Raw genomic sequence first — 19,909 nt, 5'->3', positions numbered from 1 at the left:
ATATCTAATGTTAGCCCAGTGCATACAAGAAACAGATACTTTTATACACTATTAATGTGACTACACAATGGTAAGTCTTTAAAGGGCAGACTGACTATTTTAGGTGCATAAACTTCAAAGGCAGTTATTCTACTTCTATCTTTTCTAGACATATAACTCATATGTACAAGAATCCTCACTGTAGCATGATTTGTAACAGTTTCTACTGGACACATGCCCTTTTATAAGGTATGACAGAAGACTGTGCTGCAAGTAGAATGAGTTAGATCTCCATGCAATAATAGTAAAAGATCTATAAGATGTGTTAGGTAGAAAAAGCAGGAGATAAGTCTTATTTATGCAGAAACTTCAATTGTATTCATATTTATGTGTGTTCATGCACAGTAAAAGTCTGGAAAAATACAAACAGCAGTAGAAATAAAGATATACAAATACACACATCTATATATACATACACACACCTTTCATTCAATTTTTTAAAAACCATCATATAGTTACGTGTTTTTATAACTATCAAAATATGTAAGAAAAGAGGATGTTTTATCTTCATGGTATTTCATGTCATAGACATATACCATGTGAAAGATTAGGCAACCATTACACAGCTTAATTTATTCCCAATCTCCTTGTCCACTAAATACTTCTTGTAAAACAATCAAGAAAATATATGTGGCTCTAACACATTCACCACCTTTCCTCCTTTCCAACATGAAACGGCAAACAGAAAATACATCTAGATGACAAATTAATGAAAGGATTATATTCAAATTTTCACTACATAATACACCATCATTGTACACAAAACAGAAAAAAGACTTTATTAAATAATTAACACATGAATACACAAACATGTACACAAACATACATACACATATCTAAAATGTACTACCCATTCTATTTTGTAACTTCCTTCTCTCATTCTACATTTTGAACATCTTTCTGCATCAAATTATGTTAAAATTTCAGACAGTTCCTATTTAAATTAAGATCAGAATTAACTCTAAAAATAGTACACAGAAAGAACCACATCAACACTGCAATTACTGTTGCTGGCAGAGGATGCCTCGGTGCAGAGCATGTACATACCTCAGACATTTCCTGGAGAGCAGGCAGATCCTCATGGGATGTTTCTACCACTTGATGCAACTTCTTATGAAGTTCATCCATTTTCTGTTTTAATAGTTGTTCTTCAAAAGCATTTGCTTCTTTCCTTTTCATATAATGTTTGTCTTCATTTACTTCAGGAAAGATAAAAAATGGATTGCATGAGAAACTTAAATTCAGGTGATCAGAGGAACACATGCAAAATCAGGAAAAGGTTATATTCTAGGACAATTTCTTGTATTAGTTTCTTCCATGTTTATTAGGTTTTAGAACTGAAACTTGTATTACCTGTTAATTATAATTTTTACCTGCCCTCAACATGGTTATTATTAAGTTCAGGGCATGTAAGTTATTTTAAAAAATTTACATGTTGATCAATAAGACTTGTTAACAGCACAGTATAATACTAAACACTGCTTATAAAACAATTATGACTGTGTAAGTCATTTGAAAATGATTTTTCACTTTTAGTTTTTAAAAGATAAATGTCTAGGGACTTAGGAAGAAGTAAAGGGTACTAAAAGGTCAGGGCATGAAGTGCACCGTGGTCAGCCTCACTTCCAGTAACTGGTTAACAGAGCCATAGCACAGACAATTCAGAGTCTGGCTTGAGGCTGCAGGTCACTGGAGTGTGAAAGAAAAATGCATCTAGGCCTGGGACAAAATGGGTCCTCCACTGAGTGTTAACTGTTTTCTCTGTTGACAACCGAATATGAAAAGCAATGAACAAAAAAGAAGGGCTCAGAGAGTGGCTATAGTCCAAATAATTTGGACGGTATAAAAGCCCTGAGTGGAACAAAGATTCATTTTCCTCTCTCCAAGGCCCATGTTGTTACAGGAAAGCCAGGTGCAAACACTGGTGTTAAGGCACACAGCTTTCCCTGTGAGGAATAAAACTTGATCCACAAATAACATGACACTTCAACCAGAGAACTCCTGAATGTTTTATTTGTATTAATAGTTGGTGCTGATCTTGGAAAAGCTCTTCTGAATTTCAGTTCCTAACTTAATCCTTTTACAGTACAAATAACTGACAGGTTCAGAATTACTATATACAGATCTATTTCACCAAAGCTAAGGTGACACTGGTATAGATATTTACTTTAGTGCTCTTTCAACTATGAGCTTTGCTGTCAAGACATCAATTTAGTACTTGAACAAACATGGCTGCTACAACTAGAGTTTAACAAAGAGTTCTAGGATTTTGATAAGTTGAGCTGAAGCCTTTTTTTGCAGAGTCTTTCAGCATAGTCAATTATTTGATAAAAAGTATAATTACTGAAAGATGAAGATTATTTTAAGTAACATAAGAATAACTCAAAATATGAGATTGCAAGTACCCCATTGCTCATGCTTTCTCCGTTGGTTATATTTCTGGGCTCTTAGTTCTTCAAAGGAAAATTCTGACTCTCCACGAATAAGCTTCTCCTTGCAATACATAACAACCTGCTGAACATCAGCTTTGGCTGCCAAAGACGAGTGCGCAGAATATTCTGACTTAGAAATCATAATCACCCTTTGTTCTCTATAATAGGGAAAAATACTTTATTTATAACACTGTATTGAAGTAGCACTTGAAGGAAACTAGGTATTAGATTATTACATTGATGGTACTTGCATATTTGACTCTTTATCACAAGCTGAAGATATCACTCCAGAAAGTTCTGAACCCTAAAAGACAGAAAACAAACATAAGCATTCACTTATCTGAGAAGAAACCTTCACCCAAATTACTTCACAAAACAGTACGAAGATGCTTGAGGGAAGAGACATCTTTTAAGCTCAAGCACATTTGTGTATGTTCTTTACATTAGTTAACATCTGGAGCTTTAATTTTCATCATTAACCTTACAGTAACTATTGTAACTCAATCCAATAAGAAAGTGAAAAAAACAAAACAAACAAACAAAAAAGAAACGCCCTACTCAGTAGTAGAGAAGAGTCCTGCCAAGGGCATATGTGGCCTTCTGGATCCTTGAGTACAGCCTTTTGACTGAACCCAAATTTTACAGAACGAATCTTTTTGTTCTGTGAAGTTTGGATTTGGTCAAGGGGCCACACCTGGGGATCTGGAGGGCCACACATGGCCTTGAGGTCACGGGTTCCCCACCCCTGCAAGAGTTCCCAATGCTAGCATTCATTCACTAAACAAATACTTACTGAGCACCTCCTCCATGTCATGCCCTGAGCTAGGTCTGGGGAATATGACCACAAATAAGACCCATCTCTGCTGTCTAAAACTTAGGGAAATAGGAAGCAACGAGGCTGGAAAGCATAGATATGATGTACATGGGAATAGTTTGTACTATCTATCAAAGTTAGAAATGCATATTTTACTTCTAGTAATGTGTTACATTAATAAAACCTGCCTCTGTGCACTAGGACAGAGGCATTTCCATAGGACTCAGCTCCAGGGAGGTCCTTGGTAAACTCTGAAAGAGCACCTGTACTATGAGGGAAAAGATGCTGGGAAACGTGAGGCTGAGGGAAGGAGAGACTTGAGCATTTTTACATGTTGATAAGCCACTGGGGCAGAAGAAGTCTCAAGAGGGCAAAAATCTTGATGAGAATGAAGACAAGCACAGGTGGAAGGCTATCTTTTCCCACTGGAATGGCATGGAAGGATGCAGTTAAATTTATTGGTTGGTGGCAGAAAATTGACAGATGTCATCAGTTGGCCTATGCTGTTTCTGAAATAGTATTTTGCTAGCTCCTGAGAAACTAGAAGGCTAGAAGTAGCCAGGTTCCAAGTTTGAGGAGCGTGAAATGAAATTTTAAATTAGTATAACTTGGCACAAAAGAGTAGACTGGGAAACACAAGGGATACATAAAACATAAAGAGTGAACTGGGACACTGGAAGCAAGTCCCAGTGCCTGGGAGTATTAGAGCTCTCATTGAGGTTACAGCCACCAATGTTTGAGGCTCTGAGTTTTTTAGGCAGACTCAGGAGCCTCCAGGTGGGTATGATCCAAGGTAGGGATTTCCTGAGCCTGTGCAGAGAGGCCAGCAGAACAGAGGGGGAGAGGGTATTGGTAGAAGAAGCTGCTGGGGGCAGTGAAGACAGGAGGTTGTGTGGTGGGGTCTCTAGGTCAGATAACAAGTTATATTTGAGGTGAGCAGTGGGACAGGACAACAGGCCCAGGAAGTTGCCACAGGAGCAGGTGGTTGACATGGAGGTTAGAGTCACGAGAGACAGGTGAAAGAAATGAAATGTCAAAGTGGGTGTAGAGGGAAGCCAGGATGGCCAGTCAATTCCATTCCCAGTTTCCATACAACCCACAAATGTCACTGTTACCTGATTCTTAGAAATGCAGGCCAAGCTGTTTCCTGGATTTGATTTTGATGTTGTTATTTGGTTTAAAATCTGAGCATTATGCAGAGGTTCTGAGGTTCTAGCTATGAGGGAAGAGAGGATGAAATAAGAAATAAGGGTAAAACTAAATTAAATAAAATTATTTCATATAATACAGTCTCCTGATCTTTCAGTAAGTAGTGTAAGAAATATATCAACTCATTCACACTGTCTCAGAAATTATAACTAAAACATTATTCATTTATTTATTTATTTTTGGAGACAGGGTCTTACTCCGTTGCCTGGGCTAGAGTGCAGTGGCATCATCACAGCTTCCTACAACCTCAAACTCCTGGGCTAAAGTGATCCATTTGCTTCAGACTCCCAAGTAGCTGGGACTATTGGAGTGCGCCACCAGGCCTGGCTAATATTTTTTAATTTTTTTTGTAGAGATGGGTTCTTGCTATGTTGCTCAGGCTGGTCTCAAACTCCTGGCCTCAAGGGATCCTCCTGCCTTGGCCTCCCAAAATGCTAGAATTACTGGCATGAGCCACTGCACCCATCCTTAAAACATTTTTTAGATAAGTATTATAGAGATAATTTTCTGATCAATTCAAAATGCCCAAGGAAGTACCCAAAAGAAATGTAAAACCTAGCTAGTTATTTTAAACAACAGGATAGGATATTCAACGTTTATTTCTGAAATGTGACTTTTATTTCTAAGAAAAAAATGGCTACATTCCTTTAAAAGCTGCATTAAACACATTTGATTCAATTCAAAACAGATGGAGTCCAGAGTTAGCACTGTCCTCTATTTTGGGCAATTTTGATTTCTTTTTTTTTAGAGAGAGGGTCTTGCTCTGTCACCCAGGCTGGAGTGTAATACACGATTATAGAACTTCTGGGCTCAAGCATCCTCCACCCTCAGCCTCCTGAGTATTTTTTAATCTAAGAAATACACTGAAATTATCAAGCTTTTCTTACATGTTTGTTTGCATTCATTCATTCAGTCTTTTTTTTTTTTTTTTGAGATAGGGTCCTGCTCTGTAACCCAGGTTGGAGTGCAGTGGCATGATCATAGCTCACTGAAGCCTTGGACTCCTAGGCTTAGGCAATTCTCCTGCCTCAGTCTCCCAAAGTGCTGGGACTACAGACAGGTGCATGCCACCATGCCTGGCTAATTTTATTATTTATTTTTTCATAGAGACAGGTTCTCACTATGTTGCCCAGGCTGGTCTGAAACTCCTGGCCTCAAGCAATCCTCCTGCCTAGGCCTCCCAAAGTGCTGGGATTATAGGCGTGAGCCATCACGCCTGCCTTTTGCTCTTCTAAAGTGCTAAGACAAGCTCCTGTTCTCCAGGGCTATATAAGTGGGCATGATGGTTATGATAGTGCTTTCCCTATTATGTGGAGACAGAACAATTTGGTTTTCATTAAATACTAGATGGATTTATTTTTTTAAAGAAAAAAAAAAAGCGGTACAAATCAAAGACTAAATTATCAACAATTTAGACATTTCAGAAAGCTTTATTTTACCTTGAGCAGGCAAATGGGTTTCAGTGAGGCGTGTCTGAAATAACCTAAATGACAGCAGAAAGGATATCACTATAGATTATAAAGTTATGGTTTAATACATATCTACATTAGAGTGGAAACTAAATACCATAGACAGCTTATTATAAGCTAGCAAAGACCGAGGTCAAGAGAGAATGTACAAGTTGAATTTTAGAGTTGCTTCAAAATTTAAAAAATAAAATGCTAGAAATATCTTCATATTTAAAACACCCCTATTAGAAAAATTCCTCCTTTTGCCTTATGTCAGTATTCCTCAAATTTACATAACAAATGCACCCTTTTCCTCTGTGTATCAGCTCTGCAAATGTTCTTACATAGGATGTTTGAACTCCTATTTTAGGTGTTTTATACCTCTGGAGATAATGACTATATTTGGAAGAAAGAAGTGAAAGTATACAAGTACTTAGACTACTACATCAATGGGCAGATATATTATTGCTCACCCTTTGTGAGAACTTCTTAAATATCTCATTTCATGGCCCCTTTGCACATCAACTCTACCTGTCCAGTAATGTGCAACTCCCAAGCCTAACATTTTCAGGTGACACAAGCCAAAGAGCACACTATAGATGTACAATAAAATGCTAAACCTTGTTGGCTCTTAATTCAAACTAACCAACGGTAAAAAAAAAATCAATTTTACATGATGAGGAAAGACTTAAAATTAGATAATATTAAAAAATTATTGTTAATTTTGTTAGGTGTTGTAAACTAAAATAAAATCTTAAGCCCCCTCCCCCAACCAACTGAATAGACTCCCTCTTGGTCAAGCAGACCCCAGAAAAACCTTAAAGCTGAGTTGCTGGCCCTGAGAAGGGAGGTCAGAGACATCAGACATGCTTAGCTGTGCCCTGTCCTTTTTGGAGTTATTCTTTGTAACAGTAAGATACAAAATCATTACTAAGCCTAAGGCCATGTAAGACAATGGTTAATCCACATCCATAGGTCATCAATTTATTTAACACATCACTTGAGTCTTGGTATATGTCTGGTGGCTTGTCTATAAGACTTCCTTATCTTAAAACATTCCAAGCCTTTAGACAAAGCTTCATTTCTTTAACCAATTATAAATTAAAGAATCTTTAAACCCACCTACAACCTGTAAGCGCCCAGCTTCGAAATGTTCTGCCTTTTCAGGCCAAACCAATGTATGCCTTCCACATATTGATTTATGACTTTACGTGTAATTCCTGGCTCCCTGAAATGTATAAAACCAAACTAACCCAACCACTGCGGGACCACTTGCTCACGGCTTCTTGGGCATGGGTCCTCAGGCCATGGTTGCACATATTCAGCTCAGAATAAACCTCTTTAAATTACTTCACAGAATTTGGGTTCTTTTCCATTAACAGTGTGATTACGGAATAAGGTTGTATAAGAAATAAGCTTTCAGAGATGTTTATGGTAGTGTTTGGGGTAAAATATTTTGCTGTTTTGGATTTGTTTTAAAATTCCTCAGCACAGAAAACATATGACCCAATGTTAACAATTATTAAAAGTAGATGGTAGATACATGGAACTTCATTATATTAATTTTTGTTTTTTTAATGTATGTTTGGAAATTCTCACAATACAGTTTTTAAAAAAGCATGAGTACTATAGCAAAGTTGAAAAATGAATGTATTAAAGGCTGACAAGGGATACAGTGGATAGAGTCTCAAATTCTACTAATGAGAGGGTGATAGTAAAAAAGTGGTATAACCTTTGAGTAGGCAGTTGGGTTATATGCACCCCAAGTCTAAAAACTCTTCATACATCCTTTGACTGAATAGTTTCAATTCTGAGAATCTATCAGAAGGAACTAAATACAAATAGGAAACATATTAAAAAATACTTTTATGATAAAGGAAAAAGACTTTGGCACAAAGCTGCATATGTAACACATGCTGCATATTACAGCATGCCTGCAATCCTGTAACAAGCAGAGAATAAAAATGCCAAAAGTTTTCTTTTGCTTCTTTAGTTTTCTGAATTTTTAAAATTCCCTAAATGAGGCATATTTAATTACAGAAAAAGTAAAAAAAAATTGTGAACACCAAGTTATTCATTAAAATATTCATCATGGTCTTCTTTATAAAAATCAAAATGTTGTAAACAACTTAAATATCCAGTTGGAGAGTGGTTAAATTATGACATAACTCTGTGACAGATTTCATAACCACTTCAGAATTAGTTCATAACTTAAGAGAAGTATTAAGCTTGATATGTATTATGAGACATATAGTATGATTTACTGTTAAAATATACAAACACAAAGACACACGTAGACATAGGAAAGGATCACAGAAGGAGACATAGGAAAAGATAACAGAAGGAAATACACCAAAATGTTAGCAGTAATATCTCTGGGAAGTTTCTTTTTCTTTACACTATCCTGGTATTACACACATTTTCCATAATGAGGACTTCCATGTACAAATAGATAATATAATTTTTAAGAGAAAAAGTTATATTTGAAAGTAGGAAATATTTCAAAGCGGAGTTTTATTTTGAAACTACCTGTAGTGCTGTTGCAGTAGCTCTCTAGGTTCAGCTTGGTTTTGAATTCCTCTCCGAAAAATGGCACTGGCATGCTGCAGCTCTCCCTGAGCTTCCAGATGCTCCGCCCAGGCGACGTACAGAAGGGATGACAGGGTTCCGATCCCATGGTTGTACAGAAACTCAAAAAACTGATGAAGGTCACTGTTGTACTCAGCCTACGGGAACCCAAAGCAAAAAGACATAAGAACAACAAAACTGCTAGCCTAGCTCTGGCCAAGTCCCACCAGAACTCAACATTCCTTCTGTCTTTGTGGAGGTCTCAGGGTGTACTGTATAAGGGAAGGCATGTGTGGTTCTCTAATGGCAAACCTAAAAGTTAGGCTCATTCCTTTCCTTGACATTCAATGTCCCCACACTATTACCCATACTATTTCCTAAGATGGTGGGGTCTATATTGATCCATTATGTAAACTATTACATTTGCCTTAATCTGAGCTTGCTCCATCAAGTTCCATGGGATGCCTCTAATCGTAATTGTTTTGTAATTTAGTGAACAAATTCACTTTTACCTTATTCACTCCACTGATTTCATTATGCCCCTGTGCCTTTACTTATAGATTTAAGAGTCCCAACCTTTTAAAGCCTAACCCAAGACGACCACTTCCTTTTAATACTAAACTTAGTTTCTGAGAATTAAAATTTTCTTAATGAATCGCATGGAATTTAATATACTCCCACGAACCCTCTCAGTACCTAGGAGTGCCTGCTTACCCTCCCTTCCCCAAACATACTTCTTATCCAATAAACTTTCTTATAATTTAATGGTTTCTATCTTGTACTGCAACATACGCAGATTTGATACACAGAGGAGGATTTTAAAATGTAATCACCAACTGCACAATACAGAAGCCAAAGATTCTAAAATATAGACCACTGGCCATACAACTTTAAAAAATTTATGACTGGTGTAATATTGTAAAATACAGCCATGTGCTGCATAAAAATGTTTTGGTCAACAAAGACCACATATATGATGGAGGTCCTGTAAGAGTATAATGGAGCTGAAAAATTCCTATTGTCTAGTGATGTCAAAGCTGTTCTAATGTTGTAGCTCTATGCACTAATCACATGTTTGTGGTGGTGCTGGTGTGAACAAATTTACTACACTGCTAGTCATATAAAGGTATAGAACATATAATTATGTGTAGTATATAATACTTGATAATAAATGACTATATAACTTGTTTATAGGTTTACTATATTATACTTTTGTATCATTAGAGTATATTCTTTCTATTTATAAAAAAAAAGTTAACTGTAAAACAAACTCAGGCAGGTTCTTCAGGAGGCATTCCAGAAAAGGGCCTTATTACCATAGGAGATGATAGCCCATGTGTGTTAGGTCTTGCCCCTGAAGACCTTCCAGTGGGACAAGATGTGGGGGTAGAGGACATTGTCCTATCCATCTGTTCATCTGGTGATCATTGGTATCCTTTGTAATATTCTTTATAATAAACCGGTAAACGTAAGTACAGGCAGTCCTCAGGTCACAGGTGACCTGACTTATGGTGTTCCGTACTTATGAACGGGCTCCCCACAAGGATAATTTATAATTATTATAAATAATTAAACTAATAATCCGGATACCAGTTTCTTCTGCACATGTAAACAAACCTGCGTGAAGTAAGCTGTCCGATAGCATCTTTACGCTGGCGGCTAGTATCATAGGTAGATAGAGAAGCAGCTGACAGAAACACAAGAACATGAAGAATCAGAAGATCCAGAGCTGAGAAAGTTTATGACAAAAAAATTCGCTGAAGGCTTTCATCTCATTGAAGCAGGATTTGCTAAGCTTGAGGAGCAAGATCCTAACACCAAGCTGTTTACAAAGGTTTGCCGTGCAGGTACTAAGAACATCAGCTGCTACAAGGCCATTTATGATGACAAAAAGAAAAAAGGCTGTGCTAACAATTCTAGATACCTTTTTCAAGAAACGGACCTCAGTGGTCAGCTCCCCTCCTCCAGCAACAGAATCAAATCCCGATTCTCCAGCACCCAGTCCATGCTCTCCAGCACCACCTCCATCAACATCCTTTGATTAATGTCAGCTACCTTCTTGCCTCAACAATGCCCCTTCCAGTGAGCAAGACACTGATGCAATAGTAGGGGAGTGTTAACCCTTAATATTCTTTTTTGAAATGTCTCCTATCTCCATCTAAACTTTGTGTATGAGTTTGTTTTTATGTTCAGTTTGTTTGAATTAAAAGAAAGAGCACAATAGTGTCTGTAACTTATTATTACAGTACAGGGGTATTATTATTATAGGATTATACTGTATTATTATCACATATGAGCCATTACAGTATTGTTATTATTACTACCGTATATGCTGTTCACCAGGATCTGAGTTACATACAAACCCAACCTAAAGACATTCTCGGGAACGTATCTCATCTGTAACCCAGGGACTGCCTGTGTTTCCCTGAGTTATATGTGCCACTCTAGCAAATTAATTGAACCCAAGGAGGGGGTTGTGGGAACCCTGCTTTATAGTCAGTCAGAATCACACATAAAACAACCCAGCATTTACAAATGGCATTGGCAATGGGGGAGCAGTCTTGTGGAACCAAGTCTTCAACCTGTGGAATCTGACACTATCTCCAAATACATAGTGTCAGAATTGAATCAGAGGACACTCAGCTGTTGTCTGCTGCAGAAATGATTGATTGGTTGCGGGTGGGGAGAAATCCCCGCACACTTCTTGGTGACCAGAGGTCACAGAAATCTTCTGTGTTGTTAGAGAACAGAAAAAAAGTTTGTTTTTCCTGTTTATATCCTCAGAATTGGAAACAAAGAATTAAAATATAGTTTAAAATGATCTTTCGATCTAGGGGAAAGAAGCAAAAATACAACATGATTACAGATTTCATTATACATATGAAAGTATACTTACAAATTTTAAACAATAATTGATGAATCTTGGGTCATTGTGGTATCTCTTCTCATCTAAAAATTCCTTCATTAAATGTTCTAATAAAGTTGTCAAGTATGCTTTATTCTCAGGAAAATTCTCTTCTACCCACTGCATGTAGCTAGAAAAATAAGAATAATGTTAATTTTCCATACAGCAGCATATAGTTTGTTTAAAGGAATAAAATAAACTAAATGCTAACCTTTCCCATTCACCAAGTGGGTCGTCACCCTTGTAGCTCTGCATATGGGCTTCAAACATTCTAGAACAGAGAAAATTATGCACAAGGGATATTAGGGATAATTCCTAACAGCAAAACTTATTTATTTATATACATATTTATATTTACATACATATTTAAGGTATATAAATTATATCTTAAATATCAATCCAAATGCTATATAGAATTTAAAGGGCATTCACTTAGAAGTAGTCAGAAAACTCAGAAGCAGCCAGTGTTTTTCCAGAAGAAAGTCAGCCCCCAGCTCTATCCCCAAGAATCTCCTTCTCCTCTCACTGATCCCCAGTGTCACTATCACCATAAGGGGCAGCATCCAGAAGTTTGCTGCTCCTCCTCCTAACAGTGGGACCCACGTGTGGCACTGACTCAGACCCCTGCTCTTGCTCCCCAGGACATGGCTGAGCCATGGCTGGAAAAAGGTTCAAAGAGGGCTTGTAAAGGAGTGTGAGATAAGCCCAGGGTACCAGAAATTGGAATTTCCAGATACAGTTTTCTTGGCCTAACCATAACACAATGTCCCTGAGGAAGAACATACGATGGCAATGCTGAGAAATCAGCCCCTAAGAGTGCCCGGAGAACTCTGCTTCCCCTACTTCCACATACCCAAGTACAGCTTAAAAAAACCAACCAGGATAAGCAAAATCTCCATGGGAGCTCAGGTGCTAGTAGGATAAACAAACAAAAAGAAGCATGTAAAATAATGTCAGTTTATGTTAAGTACTTAGAAAACAAAGCAAAGCAAAACAAAACATGAGAAGGGTTAGAGCGTAGTAAGAGTTACTATTTTTAGATAGGGTGGTCAGGGAAGGCCTGCCTCTCAAAGGAGATGGCATGTGATCAGTGCCAGACAGCCATGTAGCTATCTGGGAGAAATGGTCAAGGCTGAGAGAACTTCAGAAACTGGACTATTTCAGGAACAGAAAGAAAACCAGTGTAGCGTGGTTTAAGTGTGATGAGCAGTGGAAGATGGGTGTGACAAAACCTAATTTGCATTTTAAAACATCAGTGGGGGCGGGGGGTGGGAGGTGAGAAGTGGGAAACCAGCTAGGAAGCTTTGGGAAGTCCCAGAGACAGGGTGGTGAGCTGGACCAGGGTGGGAACAGCGCTTGTGTGCAATTTGGGGAAAGACACAATGGGCTTCCTGATGGGACTGCATACCAGGTATGAGAATCAAGTTCAGGAATACTCCTGGGTTCTCAGTCTGAGAAATTACAAGATTTGGTTTTGAAAAAATGATTTAAAAACGCAATACTTCTCGCTATCACTTCAGTATACAAATGAAATCAATGTTTCTTATGACTCAAAAGAACAGCTAAAGACAACTACATGTAAATAAAAGCTTCTACATGTCAAATTGACAAAACAATCAAACAAAACACCGAGTCAAAAGAGAAATGATAAACTGGAAAAACAAAAGAGCTTCCAGAAATTGAGGGAAAAGTCATCAACCCGATTTTTAAAAATGAGCAAAGGGCATATAAAAGCATTTCACAGAAAAATATACATGGCTCTCAAACATTGAAAAGAAGTCCAACCTCTCTCATAAGAGAAATTTACCTGAGATACAATTTCTCACCCATCAGATTGGCAAAAATAAGAATTGTGACTGTATAGGTGAAGCAATAGGAAGCAGGCTCTCTAACACATCTTGCTTACAGGGGAAAGTGCACTCAATTCCAACCAAGGAAATTGGCAATATCTACCAAAATTGGAGCCTGATTTGCTTTTGATCCAATAAACTCACTTTTGAAAATCTAAAAGACAGATATGAGTGTATGTGTAAAATGTCATATGTACAAGATTTTTCACTGAGGCATTATTTATAGTAACAAAATATTGTCAACAACCTGTGTCCATTAATAGAGGACTATTTGGATCAATTGTGGTGCATGAAATAGTAGTAGCAGTTGTTAAAGAATGAGAGAGAGCTTCATGTATGGATTGAGAGAGATCTCCAAGGATACTGCTAGGCAAAAAGAGCAGTGTATACACTCTGCTGATTTTATGTGAGATAAAGACAAGAAATGTACACACACACTCACATATACAAACATATAGACATTTAATATATTGTAATAACATAAATATTTACACATCCAATAAAGAATAATGGTTACATATGAAGGGGTAGGAAGAGAGTAGACAGGTATCAGAGTTCTTGACGAATACTTTTCTAAATCTTTTTTAAATCATAAATATATTACTTTTAAAAATTAAAAAAAATTGCTTCTAAATTTTGAATCTCTCTCATACCTCTAGCAGAGGGATAAATCCCTGTCAGAACCTTTTTCCCAAAATATGTGTAATAGGCCTTCTCAAGGTAAACATTTCATGTTTTAATATCAAGCAATTTTCCCTAGTAAAATGGCCTAAATGCACTGTAAGTTGATACTAAAACACCCAGTTCTTAAATTAATCTTAGAAAGTCAAAATAAGATGAGAATGACCTAATTTCCCTTTAAAAATGGGAGAGGGGACTTTCAAAATAACATAGTTGCTGGCGAGGTTGAAGGCCAAAGAAAAAGTAGTAAAGCAAATAGATACTTGTTTTGACTGTATTTAACAACTTCCCTCTTCTGATCCCAAAGAACTGATAAAACTAACCAGTTTCACTTCCTGCCACATATGACTTAATTGTTTTAAAAACTCTTTAATCAATCTGGGTAAATCACCTAAGTCATAAAACAAAGGCGTGGGAACTTTAAAAACTGCGAGCAGGCTCGCACAAATAACTCAACAATAAGCTTTTTTTTTTTTTTTCCTTAAAGTGCCCTGCATTCAAAGACTTTTAAAAAGTAACGGTGAGATTACGGGGAAGACAGCAATTTTTAATTCTCTCCCTACTGTAGTAGGGGAGGGAACTTCTTAATAAGTAACTTTTTGAAAATTTCTCATAAAACACAAGGTTTAGTTTTTGGTTGGGTTGGACTTTTTTCTTCCAGAACAGCAACTGTCCACAGGGGATTCATTACGAAGAATACACAAGAGCTCTGAGGGCCTCACCCATTGCCCGAATCCCCACCTGACGGCCACTGTGGCCTCCGCCGAGACCAGCGACACGCGGTGCCGCGTCCTCCCCACGACTCTCGAGCGGCCCACGACCTTGCTGGGTGGGGCAAACCCCAAAGCCCAGGCGAGGGCCGGAGGGGGCAGACGGAGGTAGATCTGCGGCGGGCTGGGCCCGAACCCCGGGCGCCCCAGCCCCCTCGGCGCCCCCATCCCACCAGAGGGACACTTACTGAAAGACATTTTCCGGGTTATCCATGGCTAGAAGACGCTGACCACCAGCGGCCTCTTTTGCGACGCGAGCTATGAGCCGCCACCTATTCAAATCCCGCGCGCAGCCGCAGTCGCTGCGCCGAGCGTTTTCAGGGCGCCCGGCCATTGGCCTCGGCTGCAGAAGGGCTGGCCAATCGCCACGGCCGTTGCCAGGAGACCAAGTTCCGCCTCCCTCCGGTGCCCCAGCAGCTCCTCCCACTTCCGTAGCTCCAGATTGAACTGAAACCCGGTGGGCTGGGGAGCCGGTCGTGGGGGGCGCTAGCTTGGCTCAGGTGTAGGGAACTGGGGTGTTTTTTTTTTTTAGCCAAATGGTAACTGATTTACATAATTACTTGATTAAGCCATCATCCCAGGGAAGGCTTCGCAGGAGAAAAATGTTCAACTCGAGGTCACAGAGACGGAAAAACTGTGTCCCGGTCCTTGGGTCTTGAGAGTTTGTCCCCTTTGCTTAAATATATAAACCAGAATCATTATATCTGGTTCATGGAACGAAGAAAAATAATCCCGTCTGTAGGGTCGAGACTGGCGTTGCTCAAGGCCGCAGAGCGCGGGGGAAATGCCAGCCTGCGGCTTAGGTAGGAGATAGGCAGGTGGGGAGAAAGGCGGAGCCCTGCACGGACACCCGCGGACACCTCCCCATTTCCGGCAGTTTCTATTCTGCATCCTCGGCTGTAAGAAAACCCAGATGTTGAAGCCAATAAAGTCTTAGTCCCAGACTCTAAAATCCTGTGGCAAAGACGGAGTGATTTATCCATACCCACAGAAAAACCTAAGTGGTTTTTGGCTTAGTGGCTGCCCACGATGTTAGGGCACATGGGCTGGTGGACTTTCGGCCTTGATTGAACTGATCTGATAGGCTGTGTGTGGGTACCCTGGAGCGAATGGGAGCTCAAGGGACTGGAGCTGTCCCTACATCCAGATGGTAATTAAAATAAGAACAGAAGAGTTTAGGTAGATTATAGAATGCCAGTGAGAAAGATTTCAACATCTTTTTTGGGGACCAGGCACTCTGGAAACCAAGGTCCTAAGAATCATAAAATAAAAAATAAAGAGACCTCTTTGTAGAGGAGTCCCGATGTCTAAGAAATACGTAATATGCTGATGCTTCTTAAGAGTGAGATGGAAAAGAGCTAGCCTAGCCTTCTCTGCACCTTGGTTTTTAATAATTTCCCACTCTACTTTTCAAGATTATTTCAAGGACCACTTGACAAAGCAAGTAAAATATAAAGAGCTATTCATGTGATTACATTCATTTTAGAAAAAGGTTGTGGATGTTTCAGCTCCCTTAAGCCTCTTAAGTTAAATGCCTACAAAAATATTTAGCAGCTTCTGAAAATTCCAATGCTCACAGAGTCCAGAATTTTTTGCAGCATGTTGATTGGTTTGGATCTACATGAGTATTCAATTTGTGTGGTTTATTATTCAGAGGTTGCTCACTCTGGGGTCTTTAGATAAGCACCAGGTTCTGTTAACCATTCCAGGATCTAAGACATTTTCGGTCTCACCAACTCAATTTTTCAACTGTTTCTAATAGTGGCTCAATCAGTAATCACTTAGGAAATATTGATTGAGGATCCTTCATGAACTAGGTGCTAATTACGACCTTGTCCAACTCAAACAGAACCTGTCCTTAAGAAACTAGTGATTTGGCCCGGTACATGAAGATACAGACACAGAGAATTGTTTAAAGGTGGTATATATGTGAGTGTGCATATATATATACACATACATGAGCCAAATGAGAATTCAGACTGTATCTGTTAGGGGAGTTCAGAGGAGGGAGCGGTAATGGGGACCTGTTAGTCAGATAAAGTTTCATAGTGAAGGTGGGGGTGGATATAGGTGAGGCTGAGCCCAGGAGAGGTCCTTTCAGGTGTAAATCAAGATTGCAGGAGGAGATCATCCCCAAGGACTCATGTTAATGAGTAGTAGGGATTCTTTTTTGAAAGACTGGTTTGATATTTTGATGTCAAATCTCGGATTCTAGATTAAGGAGTTTGTACTTGATTATGTTAGTAACTGGGTCTTTTTGGAGCAAATAAAGGTTGTGATTAGCTTTGTGCAGTGGCAGTATCATAGCCAATGTGGTTTATCCAAGGCATGATTATTGCTAGTTGAAAACTTTTCCCAATACCCCACTGTGATGACTTGCAATATAGTCAGCACTGGCAATTTTTGACTATCTCTATGGAGATTGAAAAAAAAAGAGTTGTGATCATAAGGACCTCATGATAGTTATACTCAGCTATATTCTATTTTCTAAAAGCCACAGAGATCGTCTACCCTCCTTCACTTCTGCTACTAGGGGTTCTTTTCCCTGAGGCTTCTTTATGGGTAAGGTATTCTGGGTGCTTTTCCACAGTGTCCCTTAAAAAAGGCACATTGACCCAATGCCAATCACTATGGGTATATCCAAAGGTAATAGGAATAAAATAGTAGGGTTGCCTGCGGTGATTAGAAACTGACAGTTTTCTAGGAACAATTTCCTGGCTTACTCAATGACTTCCCTTTATCCTCGCTTATAGAAGTCTTCCTTTGCCATTATTCCTTTTCTGAGGAAGAATTAAAATGATCCTCTCACACAATGTGTTCATCTTAATGTCCCTATTAGGTTAATTAACCTTATATCTTATGATAAATACCCTAAATCCTGACCCTGGTAGTATTCAGGATTTATTGGGGAGAGGGGTAGGAATGGGCAGTAAACAGCAATTTGCAGCATTAAAACTGGAGGTGAAGTTGGAGGCAGAGGGAATGGAAGGTAAAGGAGGGAATCAGATCTCATGGAAGGAGAAGTCTCATAACACAATGATGTCCTCAACACATAAGAAAAAGAAAAGAATCAAAGATAATTTGGAGGCCTGGGAGAGTTAACAGAATCAGGCCATCGAAGCTGGGAGAAGGCTGCTACTTTGGTTTTAGACGTGTTGAGTTGGAGAGGTTACCAGGCCTCTGTCCTTCTACACAGTAAGACTAGGCACAGGAGAAGGAGGACAGAGACAGACGTGGGTCACAGACTTCAGAAGCTTGTTGAAGGAAGTTTCATGTGCCATTTCCTAAGCCTGGAGAGCTTCACATTATCTCTACATGCCAGGAATAAGTGAAGAACCTCTGAGTAGTTTGATACTTTGATGAAGAAAATCTAAAAAGATGGAAGCAGTAGTGGCAATTTATGTATATCTATATAAGCAAAAAATACCAAAGGGCTGGCAAATGTATTGCTCATTTTTAAAAAACTCACTAACTAGAAACTTGTGCCACAGACAGTACTCCAACTTTCATCAGTTCTCATCCTTGTCTTCTTTAATCTTCTCCTCTGCCTTTTTCCCTCAGGCTTGAGTTGAGAGTGCAGCAATTGTCATGGGATATCTGGGAGTCTGTTAAGTAAAAATGCTTGTTTCATGAATCTATCCCTTCCTTGCATTTTTGGCATTGTTGTTGCCTTAGTGCTTCTGTTACTGTATCTCCCAAACTCACCCCAGAGTGGGAGAGGGGAGGCATGCCTTGGTCTGGGTGAGAGCAGCAGATGCAGCTATGTCTAATGTATGCCTGTCCTGCATCAGATGCAGAAATGTGCAGCCATCACTCTCCCTTTCCGACTCTAATACACTTTATAAGCTAATTTCAATATTAAATGTCCAACTATCAAAAATGGCTCTAATAGATTTCTCTAAATTATTATGAAGACCAACAGATAAAGTATCTTCATTTATGTATGGATTTTCAGTGACTTGTTATGCCAGCATCATAATTTCCAAACTTATTGGAAGAAGGAAAACCAGGCCACATCAGGGTACCTAAGCTCCAACCTTGACCTTCCTAAGAAGCAGCAAATGGGAAAATGACATAAACTCTCAATCTGGGTGTCAGTTTCCTGATCCATAAAATGAGTAAAGAAACCTGGCTCCTTGTTTTCATGTTTGTCTGACTTTCACTATCCTGTAACCTCATAAGATTTTCCACTTAATTCTTGAGCTCTCTTGGGTTGTCACATGATATCAAAGTTGGTACTATATTTCAACAAGGGGAAAATGATTATTTTTCTCTAGGTTCTGAGGGTTTGACCTAAGCGAATGATCATAGATACACATGTATCATCCTTTCCCTGAGCAATTTAGAGCAATTTGGAGTAGCTGTATTAGATGTGTGGCTAGCTCATGGTACCCTAATACATCATATAAGATTGGAGATTTATAATTAGAATAGTTAGAGAAAGCAGAGAGTGATTTAGGGGACCAAAAAATATTAAGAATAAAGTTTATATGCAGAAAAGGAGATCTATAGCTCCATGTTAGAAAAATTTTTTCATCTGAGTGTGTCCTGTGACTTCACAAGATGCCTATGGGACCAAAGCCCAGAGTCCCCCCTGAATCACTGTGGCCTGGGAAGAAGGATGGAAGAAAGGGATGGGATTCTGGCTACCTGTCCCCCAAGAACCTCCCCAGTAATCCTTAATATAATGTGCAGTCCAGCATGCTATGCTGGTATTTGAAAAAGGAATCCAATGATACCTAAATGTTATTTCAATTTAGAGCATGGTAATAGAGACCAGAGGCTCTAATCCTTTGTCTTTCCTATTTTTCCCTGTTGGAGGCAACCTGATTCTTCATAAGCTTAGTTGTTCATTATGGCTGCTTGTATTCTCTCCAAATAGGCCTGCCTCAAGTCTGTATACCTTCAGACTTCCTCCCTCTTGTCAGCCACAGCCTTCTTTGGCTCCTGTTCATGAACACTGGTTGGATCCTTTCATTGCTGTTTAAGTTGTGCTGACTTGGATTCTGGAGCAAACCGTCCTCCTAATACTTAGGTAACCAGATACAGTAAACTCTAGTCTTAGAACTGAAATCATACATGAGACATGTCACCTCCCTTCATAAAGGGCGTTTGCCTAAATTTCTAGGACTCAGTCCCCTCCAACTAGGCTCCTCAAATCCCAGTTGAGTGGGATAATTTCCACGATCAATG

General features: G+C 39.0%; 1 protein-coding gene and 1 non-coding gene across 2 annotated transcripts in view; one reads left to right on the top strand and one right to left on the bottom strand.

The window, feature by feature from the left end:
• The window catches only part of BUB1 (BUB1 mitotic checkpoint serine/threonine kinase), a 41,138-nt gene extending 26,089 nt beyond the window's left edge, over positions 1-15,049 (bottom strand). Inside the window, exons 1-9 of the mRNA XM_045550095.1 lie at positions 14,905-15,049; positions 11,627-11,686; positions 11,407-11,545; positions 8,472-8,668; positions 5,934-5,977; positions 4,401-4,501; positions 2,723-2,775; positions 2,445-2,629; positions 1,087-1,238 (exon numbers count right to left, since the gene is read on the bottom strand). Of these exons, the coding sequence (XP_045406051.1) occupies positions 1,087-1,238; positions 2,445-2,629; positions 2,723-2,775; positions 4,401-4,501; positions 5,934-5,977; positions 8,472-8,668; positions 11,407-11,545; positions 11,627-11,686; positions 14,905-14,930 (957 nt within the window). The 5' untranslated portion in view covers positions 14,931-15,049. The remainder of the gene's footprint in view (positions 1-1,086; positions 1,239-2,444; positions 2,630-2,722; positions 2,776-4,400; positions 4,502-5,933; positions 5,978-8,471; positions 8,669-11,406; positions 11,546-11,626; positions 11,687-14,904) is intronic.
• Positions 15,050-16,997: 1,948 nt separating this feature from the next.
• Positions 16,998-17,138, top strand: LOC123637526. The gene has a single exon (XR_006734899.1). It is a non-coding gene; the product is annotated as a U4 spliceosomal RNA (small nuclear RNA).
• Positions 17,139-19,909: the final 2,771 nt, after the last annotated feature.

The sequence above is a fragment of the Lemur catta genome, chromosome 4 (genome assembly GCF_020740605.2).
Source record: "Lemur catta isolate mLemCat1 chromosome 4, mLemCat1.pri, whole genome shotgun sequence".
Taxonomy (NCBI): Eukaryota; Metazoa; Chordata; class Mammalia; order Primates; family Lemuridae; genus Lemur; species Lemur catta.
The sequence above is the reverse complement of the archived record's forward strand: the minus strand, read 5'-3'. Positions and strand labels throughout refer to the sequence as shown.